General features: G+C 36.6%; 1 protein-coding gene across 1 annotated transcript in view; it reads right to left on the reverse strand.

Moving 5' to 3' along the window:
- Nucleotides 1–2,948: 2,948 nt before the first annotated feature.
- LOC132560128 (histone-lysine N-methyltransferase SETDB1-B-like) overlaps nt 2,949–23,689 on the reverse strand; it is a 43,339-nt gene continuing 22,598 nt past the window's right edge. The window contains exons 28-37 of the mRNA XM_060224775.1: nt 22,832–22,906; nt 21,416–21,433; nt 17,071–17,184; nt 11,528–11,548; nt 6,390–6,643; nt 6,214–6,264; nt 5,691–5,789; nt 4,974–5,083; nt 4,629–4,717; nt 2,949–4,486 (exon numbers count right to left, since the gene is read on the reverse strand). Of these exons, the coding sequence (XP_060080758.1) occupies nt 4,369–4,486; nt 4,629–4,717; nt 4,974–5,083; nt 5,691–5,789; nt 6,214–6,264; nt 6,390–6,643; nt 11,528–11,548; nt 17,071–17,184; nt 21,416–21,433; nt 22,832–22,906 (949 nt within the window). The 3' untranslated portion in view covers nt 2,949–4,368. The remainder of the gene's footprint in view (nt 4,487–4,628; nt 4,718–4,973; nt 5,084–5,690; nt 5,790–6,213; nt 6,265–6,389; nt 6,644–11,527; nt 11,549–17,070; nt 17,185–21,415; nt 21,434–22,831; nt 22,907–23,689) is intronic.

The raw sequence follows: 23,689 nt of genomic DNA on the forward strand, positions 1-23,689 counted from the left end.
TTAAATTTATGGAGCCTGTGGTGAGGAAAAACGAGAAATTTGTGAAGAATTTCGTAATTTTCATATCGAATGGAAACGGATGTAAGGTTGTTTATCACATAACGTTTATATGTTTGCAAGCCTTCGTGAAAACATCTTTTTATTAGATTGGGATTCAATGTGGGCACATCCAATCAGATTTAACAAATATGCAAAGCCAACTTGCAATTTCAGTGAACTCTAAACAGTAACAGTAATGTCCTGGGATGTAGGTGAATGTATTTTCTTTATTATTTTGTGTTAAATTTGTCCGACATTAATCTAAGAACACTTTTCCACTAAATATCCTGTTTTTGGGAGTTTTGGCTTACCGGAAGTATTTTAAAGGTTTTGACAAATTAGATCCCTGTGACCTTGACTATGACCCTATTGTAGCAGTTATGGTAGTGGTATACTGTTTGCGACTTTTATAAATATTGGAATAAGTCCAAATATCCCCAAAGTTGTGAAATGGTGTACTTCATGGCCAATTTCATATGAAAACGCACCATGCAAACATGCCTTAAATCTTTATTCGAATTGTAAGTCATTTACATAAATCAAATTGTAAACTATACAAATACCTGTAATATTTCTTGGTCAACAATATGTCAATGTTATCAACATGTACAAAAATATTGATGTTCTTTTATTGTATTTTACAATTGCAAGTTTGGCCTTAAATCCAGACAATCATCTGTAAAGCCATATAATAACTGCTGTAATTACAAATAAATGAAAGAAGGAAAATGTCTTCACTTCTTTAAGGTAAAAATGTATAATCCAGTGTGTACATCATTCACATATACAATCTGCAGGCTAATAGCAATGTCTCTCTTTCTGACAACATTCAGCATGCTTATAGTAATGTCTCTCTTTCTGACAACATTCAGCATGCTAATAGCAATGTCTCTCTTTCTGACAACATTCAGCATGCTAATAGCAATGTCTCTCTTTCAGACAACATTCAGCATGCTAATAGCAATGTCTCTCTTTCAGACAACATTCAGCATGCTAACAGTAATGTCTCTTTCACACAACATCCAGCATATTAACAGTATATATTCTGCAGGCTAACAGTAATGTCTCTTTCACACAACATCCAGCATATTAACAGTATACATTCTGCAGGCTAACAGTAATGTCTCTTTCACACAACATCCAGCATACTAACAGTATACATTCAGCATGCTAATAGTAATGTCTCTTTCACGCAACATTCAGCATACTAACAGTATACTTTCAGCATGCTAATAGTAATGTCTCTTTCACGCAACATTCAGCATACTAACAGTATACATTCAGCATGCTAATAGTAATGTCTCTTTCACGCAACATTCAGCATACTAACAGTATACATTCAGCATGCTAATAGTAATGTCTCTTTCACGCAACATTCAGCATACTAACAGTATACATTCTGCAGGCTAAGAATGTCTCTTTCACACAACATTCAGCATACTGCAGTTAACCTGACCCTTGAGAAATTTTCAGTGATTTCACACATTCTAAACCTCTATATTTACTCTTCAGCGTGTTGAATCAAAGAACATCTGCTGGACACCTTACCGTAAGAAATGCTGAAACGATTGTTTCTTAATGATTCTGTGAAGATTTCACATATGGTGTAGATATCCATCTCCTATTCCTGAACTGTCCTATTTATCTTACAAAAAATGGATTTAAAAGCAAATTACAGAATAATGAATATTCTGAAATTTCTTGTTAATTAATAAAATACTGGTCGACTTGTCACTAGAAAAGATATATCAAATGAATATCTTTACAATAAGAACAAGTACAAAGTGATAACTGTTTTAGAATTCCAATAACATCACCGAAGAAAGAACATCTTAGATTCTTGTAGAACGAGTTATTAAATTACAACAGATAAGCTTCCTCACAGTGTGCTCATGTCTCATCACAGTGCACTCATCACAAGATCTAATAATCAAAAGGCAGTGTATGGTGTGGTCATCTCATCAGCAGTCGCTTAACACTTTAATACAGCAATAACACAATGATAAATACAGAAACATTGTCCCTGTGATGAAATGTTTCCTTCAGCTGCTCTCACTTAATAAATAGCTACTAATATTCATAACCTCAACATGTCATCAATAACATCAGTGTGTCATTGATAACATCAGTGTGTCATTGAAAACATCAGTGTGTCATTGAGAACATCAGTGTGTCATTGATAACATCAGTGCATCATTGAAAACATCAGTGTGTCATTGAGAACATCAGTGTGTCATTGATAACATCAGTGCATCATTGAAAACATCAGTGTGTCATTGATAACATCAGTGCATCATTGAAAACATCAGTGTTTCACTGATAACATCAGTGTGTCATTGAAAACATCAGTGTGTCACTGATAACATCAGTGTGTCATTGAGAATATCAGTGTGTCATTGATAACATCAATGCGTCATTGAAAACACCAGTGTGTCATTGAGAATATCAATGTGTCATTGAGAATATCAGTTTGTCATCGATAACATTAGTGTGTCATTGATGACATCAATGTGTCATTGATAACATCAGTGTGTCATTTAGAATATTAGTGTTTCACTGATAACATCAATGTGTCATTGAAAACACCAGTGTGTCATTGAGAATATCAGTGTGTTATTGAGAACATCAGTGTGTCATAGATAACATCAGTGTGTCATTGATAACATCAGTGTCATTGACAAATCCTTTATAAACAGCTGATATCTCTGGTAAGTGTATCTGCGATGAATGAAGTAAATGATAACAAAAGGCTGTTATCAAATGCCTCATACTCTCACAAAAAGTTATAAAACAATTTCATTTATATTTACATCTCAATTCATGAAATTTCTTTAACACTTTTCAAACATTTAAGAATAAAAATTCACATAATTGTTTGCTAAAAAGACTTAAGCAATTTGTGATTGTGTAAAAGGCCAGAATTCCAGGAAATGAAATATATAATAGTTTTTTACTAGAAACATTTTCATCAGTTTTTATGATACCAGAGTTTGAGTTTTTTCTGTGTTAGTATACTTCAGCAGGGAAACAGATAGTAACAGGATTTAACACATACAAGTATATGCTGCCTGTCAAACTTATTCACTCCCAAACAAATTGACTAGCTGATTCTTAATCACAAACTTTTCTTGACAATTAAATAGAGAAAACAAAATGTTCTCATACTTTACACATTTACACAACATTCAGACACAATCAATGGACTTCCTTTATTGTCTGATCTCCTTGACTGAGAAGGGAGAATGTGATCTTGTCCATGTCTATAACGATTGTCCACTGCCCTCCACACATCAGTGACAATGTGACTGGGATATTGGTCCATGTTTATGAACATTGTCCAGTGTCCTTTACACACATCAGTGACAATGTGACTAGGAAATTGGTCCATGACTGGCCATTGTCTACTGTGTGCAACACACATCAGTGACAAAGTTACTGGGAAATTGGTCCATGTCTGTGACGATTGACCACTACCCTCTACACACATCAGTGACAAGGTGACTGGGAAATTGGTCCATGACTGGCCATTGTCTACTGCCCTCTACACACATCAGTGACAATGTGACTGGGAAATTGGTCCATGTCTGTGACGATTGTCCATTGCCCTCTACACACATCAGTGACAAGGTGACTGGGAAATTGGTCCATGTCTGTGACGATTGTCCACTGCCCTCTACACACATCAGTGACAATGTGACTGGGAAATTGGTCCATGACTGGCCATTGTCTACTGTGTGCAACACACATCAGTGACAAGGTGACTGGGAAATTGGTCCATGTCTGTGACGATTGACCACTACCCTCTACACACATCAGTGACAATGTGACTGGGAAATTGGTCCATGTCTGTGACGATTGTCCACTGCCCTCTACACACATCAGTGACAATGTGACTGGGAAATTGGTCCATGTCTGTGACGATTGTCCACTGCCCTCTACACACATCAGTGACAATGTGACTGGGAAATTGGTCCATGTCTGTGACGATTGTCCACTGCTCTCTACACACATCAGTGACAATGTGACTAGGAAATTGGTCCATGACTGGCTGTTGTCTACTGTGTGCAACACACATCAGTGACAAAGTGACTGGGAAATTGGTCCATGTCTGTGACGATTGTCCACTGCCCTCTACACACATCAGTGACAATGTGACTAGGAAATTGGTCCATGACCTTGGCCATTGTCCAATGTCCTTTACACACCTCATTGACAATGTGACTAGGAAATTGGCTGGATATGGCCATCAGTGAAGATCTGCCTCCAATTTAATCCTCCAAACCTTCTGTATCAGTTTATAGTCAGATCTCTGTGAGTGATCAGTACCACCTACAGGAGCCTTCCCCGACAATCTGCAGATCCACAATAGCAGTAGAGGACTTTCCCCGGAACACTGCCAACCTCATAATTATAGTCCCATGTCAGTTCAGTGCCTGCTCGGATGTATCTGGAGTGTGATGATACAGTAAAACATTAATTATGTACAAATTCACGTTCTCAGAAAAACACGTAACAAATACATAGATATTATGTCTTCTACTTGTAAATCATTGCTTTTTATGGTGAAATGTATTAAAAAGATCACTTACTGTCCAGCAAAGAAAGTCACCCATGGAAAACGGAGGTCATGCGTGTCTACAAAAACATTTTGTACGAACACGTTTGGGGTGCAGCTATGCTGTAAAAACAAGAATAACAAGTATACAATACTTTTATATAAAGAAATAAAAATGTACCAGTGATGTATGATGTAGTTACAGGTAAAATTTCCCACCAAGAAATTCCATCTTTTCTAGATCTGGGATATTATTTGTTGCAAAGTCTGATTCAAGTTTGTGTATAGCTTTACAAATGAATATAAGTTAACTTAAGAAATTTTTTCCTAAAGATTTTAATAATTTTATATCCAATGTTCTTTGGAATAAAAAACTTACATTAAGATAACGTCCAATATTCCCCATGGACTTAGCATCCATGATGTAGCATTCTTGTCCATCATGAAAGTAAAACCTTGTACCAGGCTTCTCATCTTTTTTCTCCTCATCTGTACAAAATTAAGAAGAACACATTAAATTTATAAAACATTTCCCTTTTAAATGATCAGACTATTATTAAGTATTTTCATCTAGAGAGCAAAACATAGAAATATCCTTTTATATACAAAGAAAAGAAGTTAATTTAAAACTGAAGTTACTGTTCGTCAAAAAAATTCCCATCATCCTCAACATAATTTAAAAGTTAATGTCTGAAGAAAAAAATGATAGTAACACTCTCCTCAATTCAGTCTAATGGCTCAAGACCAACTACAAACCCATTATCCTCAATTCAGTCTAAAGGCTCAAGACCAACTACAAACCCATTATCCTCAATTCAGTCTAAAGGCTCAAGACCAACTACAAACCCATTATCCTCAATTCAGTCTAAAAGTTCAAGACTTACTACAACCCATTATCCTCAATTCAGTCTAAAGGTTCAAGACAAACTACAACCCATTATCCTCAATTCAGTCTGGACTTTCCAGACCAACAATAACCTATTTCTCATCAAATCTCTCAGATTTAAGGAAGCTTTTTTCAGTTTAGTGTTTGACTTTAGAACTCTTCCTATATTTCTTGATCCACAGGGTAACTGAAGGATAAACTTCTACACACCTTCCTCCACCTCCTCAACTTTGTTCTCCTCTGGTGGCAGTTTCTTTTTTGGGTCAGGCAAATTTTTAAACCGTGATGTTTTTGATGTACTTCTGCGAGCTGAAATCAGACAGAATCACTTTGAATAATAGTATTTAGTTAATAAATGTCGTATATAATATCGTCACAATCAACACAGAGATATTGCATCAATCGGGGGCCTAAATCTTTAGTCTCTTAAATAAATTTTGCATTTCTTTTATTGAGTGATTAAATATTTTTACATTTGCAGGTTGGATATAATTACAATTTGTGAAGTAACAACAGTGTTACATACCTGTCAGACAAGTTCTGGGGGATCTTTGTGAAGTATCAACAGTGTTACATACCTGTCAGACAAGTTCTGGGGGATCTTGTGAAGTAACAACAGTGTTACATACCTGTCAGACAAGTTCTGGGGGATCTTTGTGAAGTATCAACAGTGTTACATACCTGTCAGAGAAGTTCTGGGGGATCTTTGTGAAGTATCAACAGCTGTACATACCTGTTAGACAAGTTCTTCGGGGGTCTGGGAACTCCTGTGGTGCTTTGGGCTCTGTACAACAAAATCAACATATTTAGCAAAAAGACATAAACACAAATGTACATTTAACTCTTAAACACTCTGAATATTTACACTTTATACAAGAATGAATGACCAACATTATACTACTTGAGTACCTTCTTTTTTCTCTGATGACACATCTGATTTTTTGCTGTCCTCCTTGGGAGCAGCTTCTGTATCCAGGTCTGGAAGAGAGTCGGAGTCTATTCCAAATGAGTCTACAGAGGCAGATTTCTTCATGTTCAGCTTTGAATCACTAGTCTCCATGTCTTCCTCATCTTCAATAGTGATAGTGCTGCCATTGTCTACCTTGTTAACCCAAGCAGCAGTTGCAGCATTCTTCTCTGGATTCTCCTGGAATCTCACAGACCTAGATAACATGTAAGTACGTAAGTCAACATAGTCATTCACATGGTCAGGTCATATCCGAAATAAGTAAACTGGTCCGAGAGATTCCTACATCATTCATAAGGTATCAACACAACAGTCAATGTCATAAAATGGCCACAGATCATCAAGATCACCACACTGGTCAATGTCAGAGGTCGGTTGTCACTATGATCACCACATTGGTCAATGTCAGAGGTCGGTGGTCACTATGATCACCACACTGATCAATGTCAGAGGTCGGTGGTCACTATGATCACCACACAGGTCAACGTCATAAAATGGCCACAGATCATCAAGGACACCACAATGGTCAATGTCATTTAGAGGTCAGTGGTCATCAAGATCACCACACTGGTCAATGTCAGAGGTCGGCGGTCACTCTGATCACCACACTGGTCAATGCCATAAGAGTCCAGTGGTCACCATGATCACCACACTGGTCAATGTCATTAGAGGTCAGTGGTCACCATGATCACCACACTAGTCAATGTCATTAGAGGTCAGTGGTCACCATGATCACCACACTGGTCAATGTCATATAGAGGTCAGTGGTCACCATGATCACCACACTGGTCAATGTCAGAGGTCAGTGGTCACTATGATCACCACACTGGTCAATGTCAGAGGTCGGTGGTCACTATGATGACCACATTGGTCAATGTCATATAGAGGTCAGTGGTCACCATGATCACCACACTGGTCAATGTCAGAGGTCAGTGGTCACTATGATCACCACACTGGTCAATGTCAGAGGTCGGTGGTCACTATGATCACCACATTGGTCAATGTCATATAGAGGTCAGTGGTCACCATAATCACCACACTGGTTAATGTCATATAGTGGTCAGTGGTCACCATGATCATCACACTGGTCAATGTCATATAGAGGTCAATGTCATATAGAGGTCAGTGGTCACCATGATCACCACACTGATCAATGTCAGAGGTCAGTGGTCACTATGATCACCACACTGGTCAATGTCAGAGGTTGGTGGTCACTATGATCACCACACTGGTCAATGTCATATAGAGGTCACTGGTCACCATGATCATCACACTGGTCAATGTCATATAGAGGTCAATGTCATATAGAGGTCAGTGGTCACCATGATCACCACACTGGTCAATGTCATATAGAGGTCAGTGGTCACTATGATCACCACACTGGTCAATGTCATATAGAGGTCAGTGGTCACCATGATCACCACACTGGTTAATGTCATATAGTGGTCACTGGTCACCATGATCATCACACTGGTCAATGTCATATAGAGGTCAATGTCATATAGAGGTCAGTGGTCACCATGATCACCACACTGGTCAATGTCATATAGAGGTCAGTGGTCACTATGATCACCACACTGGTCAATGTCATATAGAGGTCAGTGGTCACCATGATCACCACACTGGTCAATGTCATTAGAGGTCAGTGGTCACCATGATCACCACACTGGTCAATGTCAGAGGTCACCATGATCACCACACTGGTCAATGTCAGAGGTCAGTGGTCACTATGTGGTCACTATGATGACCACATTGGTCAATGTCATATAGAGGTCAGTGGTCACCATGATCACCACACTGGTCAATGTCAGAGGTCAGTGGTCACTATGATCACCACACTGGTCAATGTCAGAGGTCGGTGGTCACTATGATCACCACATTGGTCAATGTCATATAGAGGTCAGTGGTCACCATAATCACCACACTGGTTAATGTCATATAGTGGTCAGTGGTCACCATGATCATCACACTGGTCAATGTCATATAGAGGTCAATGTCATATAGAGGTCAGTGGTCACCATGATCACCACACTGATCAATGTCAGAGGTCAGTGGTCACTATGATCACCACACTGGTCAATGTCAGAGGTTGGTGGTCACTATGATCACCACACTGGTCAATGTCATATAGAGGTCACTGGTCACCATGATCATCACACTGGTCAATGTCATATAGAGGTCAATGTCATATAGAGGTCAGTGGTCACCATGATCACCACACTGGTCAATGTCATATAGAGGTCAGTGATCACTATGATCACCACACTGGTCAATGTCATATAGAGGTCAGTGGTCACCATGATCACCACACTGGTTAATGTCATATAGTGGTCACTGGTCACCATGATCATCACACTGGTCAATGTCATATAGAGGTCAATGTCATATAGAGGTCAGTGGTCACCATGATCACCACACTGGTCAATGTCATATAGAGGTCAGTGGTCACTATGATCACCACACTGGTCAATGTCATATAGAGGTCAGTGGTCACCATGATCACCACACTGGTCAATGTCATGTAGAGGTCAGTGGTCACTATGATCACCACACTGGTCAATGTCATATAGAGGTCAGTGGTCACCATGATCACCACACTGGTCAATATTATAAGAAGTTCACTGGTCTATGTTATATAAATGTTAGTGGTTGTAATGTTTTACATACTGGTCCAGATTTTTACAATGATCAGCAATGTGATGTGGTCAGTGGTCAACTGTTTTACAATTATGATGGTCTGTAGTCATCTGTTTCATAACCACTATATTTGTCACTCAGATTCTAATCATTTCTGTTATCAGTCATTCCAATGAGGTCGCTAATTCCATCTGACAAAATGTAGTTATATTTATGTCTAGAACAGTCTGCTACAGTGGTGAAATTCAGAATCAGTCTACAATCAACTAAAGGTCATTGTGTTCAGAGAGAGTTGAAAATTTGATTGAGTCTTTCTTCCTTCACTAGATTATACAAATGCTCTTTTCCAGAAGGTTTTGATTTCAACTTTATGTTATCTTACTGAAGAACACTTTTTTTTAAAATGATGATGACATTTCTATAGCACACCAAGACAAATTTACATGCAATATCACAAATAAACATGATGTAAAACAAAGGATATCAAGCCAAAGTGAACCAAAAGGAAGCAGTGTTTGTCTACTAAGTAAATCCACGCTAAATGATCATATGATTTTAATATGTAAAGTCTAAATTTAAATCAAAGCTGAAAACAAAGAGGATGGAGTAAGATAATTAATATGGTGATATAAAATTGTATCAAACCTTGTCAGCTTACAGAGAGATCAGAGGATCATGAAACCTTCATATCATCATACATTAAATTGTCTAAAATGTCCTGCCCAAATCATGCCTTAAAAATATTGAAATTATTTAAAATTTTGTTATATCAATTTCGACTGATCCTATCTTCATGCTCACAAAATTTGGTACAAATGATTTCTATCAACTCTATACAGTGCTTCTGCATGGATTATGTTAGTAGGACAACTTTATCATAATGTTAGCACTTAGAAAAATTAATTGAAAGAAAAGTTAGAGGACTCACAAGACCACCCAAAAGGAATGAATATAATTTTATTTACCAGATCACCCAAATTAAAACTTTCAATTTTACTAAAACTTCCAACTGAGTAAATCAAGGTTTCCTAGATCTTCAACAGAGGAAATGAAGCTTATTACATCTGCAACTGATTACATTTTTTTTTCAAATTTTCTGATATTTGTCAACAAAGTTAACCAAATCCTTAAATAAGAACACATCTTCTAATACAGCTTGAAAACATATGAAATCCTACATACAAGTTACATGTAATCAAACTTCAGTTATACAATCATAAAGATACAGTTATTACTTGTCTGTATTGAATTTCTGAACTTCACAAGAACTTATATAAAGTGTTTCATAGCTAATTGGTCAAGTTGTCCAACAAACATTTACCAAAGCTTCTAACTACCATTCTAAGAACTGGAATTTGTGGTAAATAAACTTAAAAAGAACTCCAGAGTGCTAATGACTGATCTTTTAACAAAGAATTCTTCTATAAAAAAATTGATTTTCAACTCTGTTCCTCACTATGTTCCATTCATAACTGGTGAAATTCCTTCCCTAGTGAACAGCAGTACAAACACATGGCTGTGAACTATACTGGGGTATATTTCATGGAGATTACATCTAAGGCAAAAAAGACAGATTTTTGGCATACCTATGGTAACAAATTTGCCCCTTTCTTGGCTTTCTTGGAAGGGGGGGGGCACAGGAGAGGACATGGATGGGGGTGCAATGGTGAGGACATGGATGTGGGTGCACTGGAGAGGACATGGATGGGGGTATACTAGAGGGGATATGGATGGGGGTACACTGGAGATGAAATGGATGGGGCTGACAGGTTAGGACAAAGATAGGGGTGCACTGGTGAGGACATGGATAGGGATGCAATGGTGAGAACATGGATGGGGATGCAAAGGTGAGGACATGGATGGGGGTGCACTGGAGAGGACATGGATTGGGGTGCACAAGAGAGAACATGGATGGGGGTACACTGGAGATGAAATGGATGGGGCTGACAGGTTAGGACATGGATGGGGGTGCACTGGAGAGGACATGGATGGGGATGCAATGGTGAGGACATGGATGGGGGTGCAAAAGCACATGGACTAGAAACAAGACATTGTTGGGAGATGGTGATCAGGATAGATGGGGGTGGGGGGTGAAGGGGCGCACAAAAGGTGACAATGATATCCAACAGATGTCACTTAACTCCTTTACTTTTCATTTTTCGCTTTTCCTGATTAAATTTCTGTTTAATAGATACAACGTATATTGATAGCTTTTACAGAGTTGGTCTTTCTGGGAAAAATGGAATATATATTGAAATTTGTAAGTGGATATGACAACTTATTTCAATCAGCACTCCTAACCTTCAAGGACTGTTTTGTGAGTAGATAAAGAAGATAATGTGGAAGATAAAAGTAAGGAAACAATTAGTGAGAAACATGTTTGTTTTAGATTGAACAACTCGTGCAGATTCCCCCTACAGTAAAATGTTGTATAATACAGTACCTCACTCCAATGTCCTTGTCCCTGTGTTACGTAAAGAAATCAGAAGTTTACCTCAAGTAAGATGATGAGAGCTTGGAAATTTCAGGTAAACACTACAGTTTGGCTGAAGGAGTTCCACAGGTTAGGAAAAACAGTCTGGGCAACACATAAAGTCAAAGTCACATCAAAGACAGCTACTTAGATAGTCTCTGAGGAGAGACTTATCTGTAGCAGGCTAGAATAAGGGTTACTAGTAACTACACAATCTGGTAACCCAGGGAGGGATGTAGTTGTATATACTATAACAGGCTAGGTTTAGGGTTACTAAGGGTTACTAGTAACTACACAATCATGTAACCCAGGGAGGGATGTAGCTGTATATACTATAACAGGATAAGTTTAGGGTTACTAGTAACTACACAATCATGTAACCCAGGGAGGGATGTAGGTATATATACTATAACAGACTAGGTTTAGGGTTACTAGTAACTACACAATCATGTAACCCAGGGAGGGATGTAGGTATATATACTATAACAGACTAGGTTTAGGGTTACTAGTAACTACACAATAACTCAGGGAGGGATGTTGGTGTATATACTATAACAGGCTAGGTTTAGGTTACTAGTAACTACACAATCTGGTAACCCAGGGAGGGATAATGTTGTATATACAATTACAGGCTAGGTTTAGGGTTACTAAGGGTTACTAGTAACTACACAATCTGGTAACCCAGGGAGGATTGTAGTTGTATATACTATAACTAGGTTTAGGGTTACTAGTAACAGGATAAGTTTAGGGTTACTAGTAACTACACAATCATGTAACCCAGGGAAGGATGTAGGTATATATACTATAACAGACTAGGTTTAGGGTTACTAGTAACTACACAATCTGGTAACCCAGGGAGGATTGTAGTTGTATATACTGTAACAGGCTTGGTTAGGGTTACTAAGGGTTACTAGTAACTATACAATCTGGTAACCCGGGGAGGGATGTAGTTGTATATACTAGCAGCTACCTAAAATTGATAACAAAGGCCAGTATGTTGCAGTAAAACAAAGCCACTAAACAGGTAAGATGAGACAGGTTAAGACCAATAAGATACCACAAGAAAGCGTTAGTCTGGAGGTAATACATGTATGTGTACGACAATTAAGCGATGGCTGTGAGGTTAATCTATAGACAAGCTTGTGGTAGTTGACACTGCTATTGGATCAAAGCTGTTGCTAGCTACACAAAATCATAACCAGCCAACGATAGTGCATAAACATTTATACAGAAAAAACGTGTTTTTGCCTTGATAACAATAAACAAACTTTACTAAGTAAAAGTAAATATCATTCTAGGATAGTTAATTAAAAACAAAACATAGAAGTTCAAAGAGAACTTTTCAAATCTTGGAAAGAAATAAAAATGTACAATAAGAATATGGATTTTTAGTGTACCGTTCATGTGATATGGAAGCAATTAGCTTTTTTCAACAGCATTAGCAGTTTTTGGACATGTCAGTAGGAGTTTGTAAAGGATTCAATATATCGTGCTGTTTAACCTTCAATTCAGATAAAACTCATCTGTATCTGTGATAGACTGTTTACTGGATAAGGTTATCAAACATCTGTAATGGTGATCGACTGTTTACTGGATAAGGTTATCAAACATCTGTAATGGTGATCGACTGTTTACTGGATAAGGTTATCAAACATCTGTAATGGTGATCGACAGTTTACTGGATAAGGTTATCAAACATCTGTAACAGCATCGACTGTTTACTGGATAGTAATGTTTACTGGATAAGGTTATCAAACATCTGTATCTGTGGTAGACTGTTTACTGGATAAGGTTATCAAACATCTGTAATGGTGATAGACTGTTTACTGGATAAGGTTATCAAACATCTGTATCTGTGGTAGACTGTTTACTGGATAAGGTTATCAAACATCTGTAATGGTGATTACTGGATAAGGTTATCAAACATCTGTAATGGTGATAGACTGTTTACTGGATAAGGTTATCAAACATCTGTAATGGTGATAGACTGTTTACTGGATAAGGTTATCAAACATCTGTAATGGTGATCGACTGTTTACTGGATAAGGTTATCAAACATCTGTATCTGTGATAGACTGTTTACTGGATAAGGTTATCAAACATCTGTATCTGTGGTAGACTGTTTACTGGATAAGGTTATCAAACATCTGTAATGGTGATCGACAGTTTACTGGATAAGGTTATCAAACATCTGTAATGGTGATCGACTGTTTACTGGATAAGGTTATCAAACATCTGTAATGGTGATAGACAGTTTACTGGATAAGGTTATCAAACATCTGTAATGGTGATCGACTGTTTACTGGATAAGGTTATCAAACATCTGTAATGGTGATCGACTGTTTACTGGATAAGGTTATCAAACATCTGTAATGGTGATAGACTGTTTACTGGATAAGGTTATCAAACATCTGTAATGGTGATCGACTGTTTACTGGATAAGGTTATCATACATCTGTAATGGTGATCCACTGTTTACTGGATAAGGTTATCAAACATCTGTAATGGTGATAGACAGTTTACTGGATAAGGTTATCAAACATCTGTAATGGTGATCGACTGTTTACTGGATAAGGTTATCAAACATCTGTAATGGTGATAGACTGTTTACTGGATAAGGTTATCAAACATCTGTAATGGTGATCGACTGTTTACTGGATAAGGTTATCAAACATCTGTAATGGTGATCGACTGTTTACTGGATAAGGTTATCAAACATCTGTATCTGTGGTAGACTGTTTACTGGATAAGGTTATCAAACATCTGTAATGGTGATAGACAGTTTACTGGATAAGGTTATCAAACATCTATAATGGTGATCGACTGTTTACTGGATAAGGTTATCAAACATCTGTAATGGTGATCGACTGTTTACTGGATAAGGTTATCAAACATCTGTAATGGTGATCGACTGTTTACTGGATAAGGTTATCAAACATCTGTATCTGTGATAGACAGTTTACTGGATAAGGTTATCAAACATCTGTATCTGTGATAGACTGTTTACTGGATAAGGTTATCAAACATCTGTAATGGTGATAGACAGTTTACTGGATAAGGTTATCAAACATCTGTAATGGTGATCGAATGTTTACTGGATAAGGTTATCAAACATCTGTATCTGTGATCGACAGTTTACTGGATAAGGTTATCAAACATCTGTAATGGTGATCAACAGTTTACTGGATAAGGTTATCAAACATCTGTATCTGTGATAGACTGTTTACTGGATAAGGTTATCAAACATCTGTATCTGTGATAGACTGTTTACTGGATAAGGTTATCAAACATCTGTAATGGTGATAGACTGTTTACTGGATAAGGTTATCAAACATCTGTAATGGTGATCAACTGTTTACTGGATAAGGTTATCAAACATCTGTAATGGTGATCGACTGTTTACTGGATAAGGTTATCAAACATCTGTAATGGTGATCGACTGTTTACTGGATAAGGTTATCAAACATCTGTATCTGTGGTAGACTGTTTACTGGATAAGGTTATCAAACATCTGTAATGGTGATCGACTGTTTACTGGATAAGGTTATCAAACATCTATAATGGTGATCGACTGTTTACTGGATAAGGTTATCAAACATCTGTAATGGTGATAGACAGTTTACTGGATAAGGTTATCAAACATCTGTATCTGTGATAGACTGTTTACTGGATAAGGTTATCAAACATCTGTAATGGTGATCGACTGTTTACTGGATAAGGTTATCAAACATCTATAATGGTGATCGACTGTTTACTGGATAAGGTTATCAAACATCTGTATCTGTGATAGACTGTTTACTGGATAAGGTTATCAAACATCTGTATCTGTGATAGACTGTTTACTGGATAAGGTTATCAAACATCTGTAATGGTGATCGACTGTTTACTGGATAAGGTTATCAAACATCTGTATCTGTGATAGACTGTTTACTGGATAAGGTTATCAAACATCTGTAATGGTGATCGACTGTTTACTGGATAAGGTTATCAAACATCTGTAATGGTGATAGACTGTTTACTGGATAAGGTTATCAAACATCTGTAATGGTGATAGACAGTTTACTGGATAAGGTTATCAAACATCTGTAATGGTGATCGACTGTTTACTGGATAAGGTTATCAAACATCTGTATCTGTGGTAGACTGTTTACTGGATAAGGTTATCAAACATCTGTAATGGTGATCGACTGTTTACTGGATAAGGTTATCAAACATCTGTAATGGTGATCGACTGTTTACTGGATAAGGTTATCAAACATCTATAATGGTGATCGACAGTTTACTGGATAAGGTTATCAAACATCTGTAATGGTGATAGACTGTTTACTGGATAAGGTTATCAAACATCTGTAATGGTGATAGACTGTTTACTGGATAAGGTTATCAAACATCTGTAATGGTGATTGACTGTTTACTGGATAAAGTTATGAATATATTTTACATTTATTTATTAAGTTTATATTTATATAAAAATACACAGAAAGCAATGTGTTACTAGTGTATACCTTGGGTATCTCTCATCACTTCAGTATTAGGTGCAAGAATATATAGATACAGAACTGTCAGAGATATGATAACACAAATTTGTTTTCCTGTTTCAAACTTCAGAATTTAACAATGAAGTGTTGGATAGTGACACTATAAATTACCATAATTAGGAGAATTATTTTGTGTTGGACTTCCAGATTTTTCAAAAAATCATCAGGAATCATGTATTGTGTTGAAAGACTCAAATTTTGAGTTGGCCATCTTGCCTCACTGATTAGTCTTTGAATTACTGGGCTCAACTAGGGACCACTGGGGAACATACAACTGCCAAAATCCAAGATGGCTGCTTATCAGCTATCTGAAAACTGATTGAACACAATGGGCACAAATAGGGACAGAGGGGAACCTATATATAAAGTTTGAGAATACTTGTTCACCAGTTTTCAAGAAATAACGATAACAAAGTCTGTTTATGGATGGACAATCAACCACGGGCGAAGGGCGATTTCAACAAAACTGATATGTGCTTTTCCAGGTGGTATCGGTATGCTTTAAGTTAGTTTTTGTATAAATCTGTAATAAAAATGTTTACTTTTGTTGATTCTGCTTCTTTAAGTCGCCACTTGCATACCTAGAAATAAATAAACAAAATCCTCGAAAGGTCAGCAAAGTTCTACAAAGGTCAGCAAAGCCATAGCTAATTGTTCGATATCACATGAATCAATTTTTTTTAAAACAAGAAACTGATTTCCATATTCCTCAAATTACTTGACGTTGCATTGTTACTTGTTTTTCAATCCAATTTCATAACTTATATATATTCATGGTGATTAAATCCAAGGAAATGCTGCAAAAATTTCAACTTTTTTAGTCATGAACCACTTATGAACAATTCCAATAAAACGTTAATGTAAAAAAACTAATATTAGCATAATGTTGCAAAAGAAAACTGGGAGAAATTAAACAGAACATAACAATGTCAAAACAGGACCAATCTGAAGTGCTGAGTCCACCTTCATCCTTACCATTCATCCTCCTTGCTACCAGAACGGGACGAGTCACGACGCAGTACGATTTTACCAACAGACTTTTTATCATCCTTGTCATCCTTTGAGTTCCTCTCCATCCGTGTTGTTGTTCTGTTTAACATAAAACATCAACATCAGTTGCTGTAATATGTAATACATCTCAAATCTCATTGTATAGTTATTTGTCAAATGTTTTTTACCAGGATCATCAAAAGAATTACATATTTCTACTTTACACATTAATCTATTATACACCTACCATAACATTTATGTAGGGAACTCAGAAAAGTGCCACACATGTCATTTCCAACATCACTGTTGAATTTAAGAAACAAATCAGAGTCCCACCTCATTCTGATCCAGGAACTGACCTTGTGAACAGTTCCACTTCATAAACAGACTGATATAGTTTACAACATGCATTATGAGTATAAAATAAAACACATCTTTTACCAGACCCACCAGCTATTGTACTGTAATGCTTTTATATAGATGGTGCTGTTTGTATACAAGTATACAATCTGAATTACCAGGGCTGTAATTTGTATCTGATTTCATGAAACAATGAAACAAAAAGGTAAGATAATCTGACAATACAGTTTCATCAACTGTGTGTAATAATATCAGGGTTCTGTAAGGCATAGAGCTGTACAGTTCTGACAATGATTTTCTAAAAAGTGACATTGACCTTGACCTACAACCCTGAAACTCTGACTCATTCAAGATATTTCATAATGTCACGTATGTATGGTGAGTTATTTCTAGTACTAAAAAAATCCGCTATCTGAAGAAATACTAACGTATGTTCCAGGTAACAAAATAGCTGAAAACACAATCCTACCATTTTAACTTTTGGTGCACTTAGGTGCTTGAAAATGGAAACAACATCTTTAGCTTGGTGACCTTGTGACCTTGAACTCTTACCACAGAAACACTTATTCCTTTGATCAATAACTAAAAGGGATGTACAAACCATTTTTGACAATGCATAAATTTCCCTGCAGTATAAGATGATGTTTAAAGAAACTAAAACATTTGATCTTGAACTGTGACCTCTGCAGTCTCCACTGTCACAAATGAAAACAAATTAGACAGAGGCTCACATAGGTATACTCCCTTCCTCTTATCTTTTTTTCTGATCTAAATCTATCAAAGGAATAATCCATTACGAGGTTCATGAGATTTTTAAAGTGGTTAACAGTGACCTTGAACTTGAATTTTAACCTTGACCAATGACCACAAAAATCTAATCTGTTGAAGAACTTGATAGTGTGATGCTATGATGTTAAATTAGACTTAGGTTCGTGAGATATTGTGTACATAAGATTTTTATTTCAAAATTGGTCACCGGTGACCTTTGACCTTAAAACTTGATCAATGATTGATCAAATCTAACTAAGTATAGAGCTTGGTGTGGTAACTCTGGATTATTAATGCTAACCAAGGATTTTAGAGAAGTGGACAGAATTTTCCTTTTATATACTTCTAATATAAAATATTCTGAAAATATCTTTCAGCAAACGCACGGATAAAAATCTCCAACTCTCACCCCAGTGAAGTCACTAGTAAAGCTTTATTGTGAATATGAAGAAAAAGTGCCAAGCATTCATTTAGGTATCTTGTACACAAGGATTTATTTGAGAAATATGTGTACCTAATTACACAGTTTTTACATTTAAACAGTGGTCAATGGTGACCTTTGCATGTAACCTTGACCAATGACAATCAAAATCTCATTTAATTAAATCTGAATATGAAGCACTACTGGTAAGGACTCCATGAGATATCTTTTACACAAGCATTTTAATTCAAAAGGTATACATCAGTGACCTTTGACCTTTAGCCTCGACAAATGACCTCTGAAATCTTATTAGGTGTAGACCTTGGCGAGGTGAAGCTATAATGTAAATATCAGACAAAGCTGTTCAATGGTTAAAGAGATATCTTTCACAAAAATCTACACACATGTACATATCTTGACACACACATAATTTTTGCTATATACCCTGGAGTAATCAATGGTGAAGCAATGTTGTGAACATGAAGAAAAACTTTTCAGAGGTTCCTATGATATCTTGTACACAAGATTTTAATTTGAGAAATGGTCAAGGGTAACCTTTTACCTTGACTAATGACCCAAAGATACACAAAGTCATAACTACATACCCTCTTACCTAAGACAAGTGGTTTTATAACGACACTCTTGCATTCACCTTAAACATCAATAGTAGCAGTTGTCAGTATGTTGATATCAAATTCATAAGTAAGAATGACAATAAGTTTCAAAGTAATAATTGTCTGTGATATATGAATGTATCCCACTAACGATATAACTCCACACAAATCAGTTGGCTTTCATTAACACTGACATTGACCTTCAACCTAGAATAAAGACTCTTACTTGACCTTTTCATCACCGTTGATCCAAATCCTGACCTTTACAGTGTATAAGGTTGCTAATGTGATAACAGGAGAGAACAAGTCAGGGCAGGCCTGGATGGGTAGGACATATCAATACATGAAACAGTAAGAATGGCTTTGTAAACCTGCATTTCCGCTCTAGAGATCAAGGTCAATGGTCAAGAAGAGATAGTTCTGCTGATTCCATTATGTTACAGATATTGGCTCCCAAAGCCTATGTTTCTACAACTCTACTTTTAAGTCAAAAAGTATGTGTTTTCATATGCAACTGAGCATTTATGATTTTTCTTCAGAACCTGGCTGAAGTGCAAAACCTTAACTGTATGCTTGGACATGTAAGTAATATAGAACAACTCAATGTGTCCCCTACTGATATTACATTTACAGGTAATACCAATTGACACATTGCAGAGATAGCAACAGGTAGAAAGAGGCCCATGGGCCTTTACCATCATTCAATTATATAGACTTATGTATAATTGAGGCCCAATTTTGTTATTGATAAGATTTTAATACATCTGACCCCTGTGACCTTGAAAGTGGGTCAAGGTAATTCATTTGAAGAAACTTGGTAGCCAGTCATCCCAGCATGTTACAGGCCTAATATCAGTACACTTGACCTTTTGGTTATTGAAATGATATTGCTTGAATGAAATTATGCATGATGGACAGCAGACAGTGCATAGCCCATGACAACAGGCAAACCATGAGGGTCATCCTGACCCTTTAGATCAGATGACCTTAAAGGTCAGCAGCATCTACGCTGAGCTAGCACTAAAGCATTGAACACCAGCAAACAAGGGCATGCGAAAAGTAAAATACTGCAAATCAAATCCTAGTGTAAGCAACATAAACAGTGGTAATGCTGATTATAAAACAAAGCGTAGTTTGGTGTCATGTGGGATAAGGTCATGGCACTACTTCCCAGGATACTTCTCATTAATTTGGTACCTGGGTTAATCCTGGAAAAAGTTGTTCTTGTTATCATAATTTTTTAAAATTTTTTGAGGGATGAAATTTGAAAACTAAGAATAAACTTGGTCTATCATCATGAGGATAGCTAACACCACTTGCAGATGCAAAGACTTCAGTCACCATGGCAACCAAAATTTCATGGAAAAAAATTGCTTGCAAATCAACTTATGGTCCTTTATATTGATATGAGATTTCAATGGAAGTGGTTCACCGGTTTAGGAGTTCTGATAATATTTACATCCAATCAGGGTGATTCCAGTATACCATTCACCCATCCCCCAAACTTCATTACAGGAAGTATGATAAGAAACATCTAATGAGAGATAAAATTGGTTGATGTACATAAATACTTGAATCAGATTCATGGAAAAAGTGATCACTTTAATTTCTAATCTAATATTTTTTAAAAATTTACAATCTTGGTACACAAATTTTATGTCTTCTCTCTTCTGTCCATGCAACAAAATTAATATTTTTGATAGAACTCTCAGATTTTCTTTAGCATTGTAAATTTTGTATTGAGAATAAAATATCTAATTATTAATAATAATTTAAAAGTAGTGCCATTTCAAAACTAAGTCTGAAATATTTATTATTTAAAAACCTCAGGATTATGAACAAGCAGACAATCTATATTCTTCATAATCAACAGCAAACTTGGTTGATCTTTGCTGTTTTACAGAAACTCAATCAAAGGGCTTGGACAAATACTGTAAAAAAACTTTTCATTTTCATTATTTTTGTATTTATTTCAATGAGCCTGCTCTAGCATATAAGCATGTATAGGGGCGGAGATGCCATCAACCAAGACATGCTCTGGAACATAACATTTGATCAATATCATTCTGTTCACGAAGGCTGAAGAAAAACTCTATGAGAACAATGAACAATGCAAGTACATGCAGGGTCAGTCAAAATCATGTTCTCTGGCAGAATCTATACTTACTCTGAGCCAGTAAACAACCTAAGATAGAGGGTTAATACAACACATTATACTCATCACACCGATCTCACTGTGGTTTAGTCAATCCAGCAGTTCTCATGTTAACGTAATACCATGGCTATTAACATACCAGTATTTATCATCTCTACAATCAAATAAATTCAAAGGTCTATATCCACATTTCATTTGATGCTTTCACATTAAAATTTCAAGGGATTTTAATCCAGTTTTAAAATTCATAACTGACACTAGTCAATGTCTGTAAAACATGAATTTAACCCCCCAACCCCCCAACCCCCCTCCCCTCCACCCCTGTATGGTACCCAGTTCTCATAAATTAAAACATTACTACTTCAGTCACACACTGATGCACAAATCCACTTCAAGTTAAAGAATAAAATGATGCCTATATCCTGACTTTTGAGTACATAAAAAAGTATTTAATACTCTTGAGTTTGATATATTCAGGATCACAGCATCAGATATCCTGAAACATGAAAACATTTAGTTTTCATGTGAATCTGAAGAAGAATGCCTACCACCAAACATAACTGGTGACTGATTTAGACTCGGCGAAAAAAAAAGAAAGCTGAAGCTACTTGCTTTAGTCAATTGTGAAGTATAACTTCCCTATAATTGTTTACACTCTTTCCAACTATACAGAAATTTAATCTGTAAGACTTTTAAAACTTCCAAATGTATTGTCACTGTCAACTTATATTATATTATAAAATCCTACATGGAAATTTGTCAATACAGGGAAGTTCTATGTTTGGGTGTATAATTTGATTTTTGAACCACAGCAGAGCCTGGAAGTTCTATTCTCGGGTGTATAATTTGATTTTTGAACCACAGCAGAGTCTGGAAGTTCTATTCTCAGGTGTATAATTTGATTTTTGAACCACAGCAGAGCCTGGAAGTTCTATTCTCGGGTGTATAATTTGAATTCTGAACCACAGCAGAGCCTGGAAGTTCTATTCTCAGGTGTATAATTTGATTTTTGAACCACAGCAGAGCCTGGAAGTTCTATTCTCAGGTGTATAATTTGAATTCTGAACCACAGCAGAGCCTGGAAGTTCTATCTTTAGGTATATAATTTGAATTTTGAACCAAAGCAGATAATTGGAATTCTTCACTAGTAGTTATACTGCTGACTCCACTAATACCTGTTGAAAGGACTTTATTATTGATGTACTATCTTAAAACCGATCTGATTTGGCTTCAGTTTACAAAAGCAACAGAACATGCTAGCCATAAAACTGAAACAGTTTAAACCCATTGTCACATTAATCTTAATACGGGATTCTTATTTTTTGTTTTTCACTTTGAAAAAATTCTGGCATTTGTTACAGATGATAAAAACAATGACCAACAAACAAGTGATACATATAGATAAAACATGATCAGTATACTGCCTACCTTGTTCTATGTAAATTTGCCATGTCCATTAAATTTGAAGATTCTTTTTCTCCTTGACCATTAGCAGAGAAATCACTGAAAACAAAGTTAGCTCAAGTAAACACTTATGTTTTGAATCAAATTGTTTTCAATTAAATTGTAAATAGGAACTGGAAATTCTAAATATTCTAAGACTGATATCTGTTTTTAGTTTATAAAACAACTTTTCAACAATATTACAACAGTAACACTATTTTCACACTGCCATGGTGCTAAAGCTAGTTTTGGTTGTGCTACTACAGTCCCTGATGTGTTGTTACAGCTACAGTCCCTAATGTGTTGTTACAGCTACAGTCCCTGATGTGTTGTTACAGCTACAGTCCCTGATGTGTTGTTACAGTTACAGTCCCTGATGTGTTGTTACAGCTACAGTCCCTAATGTGTTGTTACAGCTACAGTCCCTGATGTGTTGTTACAGCTACAGTCCCTGATGTGTTGTTACAGCTACATTCCCTGATGTGTTGTTACAGCTACAGTCCCTGATGTGTTGTTACAGCTACAGTCCCTGATGTGTTGTTACAGCTACAGTCCCTGATGTGTTGTTACAGCTACAGTCCCTGATGTGCTGTTACAGCTACCTTCCCTGATGTGTTGTTACAACTACAGTCCGTGTTGTGTTGTTACAGCTACAGTTCTTGTTTTGTTGTTACAGCTACAGGCCTTGTTGTGTTGTTACAGTTACAGTCCCTGCTGTGTTGTTACAGTTACAGTCCCTGCTGTGTTGTTACAGTTACAGTCCCTGCTGTGTTGTTACAGTTACAGTCCCTAATGTGTTGTTACAGCTACAGTCCCTGCTGTGTTGTTACAGTTACAGTCCCT

This window comes from Ylistrum balloti, unplaced genomic scaffold, assembly GCF_031769215.1.
Source record: "Ylistrum balloti isolate Yb309-2 unplaced genomic scaffold, AGI_CSIRO_Ybal_v1 Utg371018, whole genome shotgun sequence".
NCBI classification, from domain to species: domain Eukaryota; kingdom Metazoa; phylum Mollusca; class Bivalvia; order Pectinida; family Pectinidae; genus Ylistrum; species Ylistrum balloti.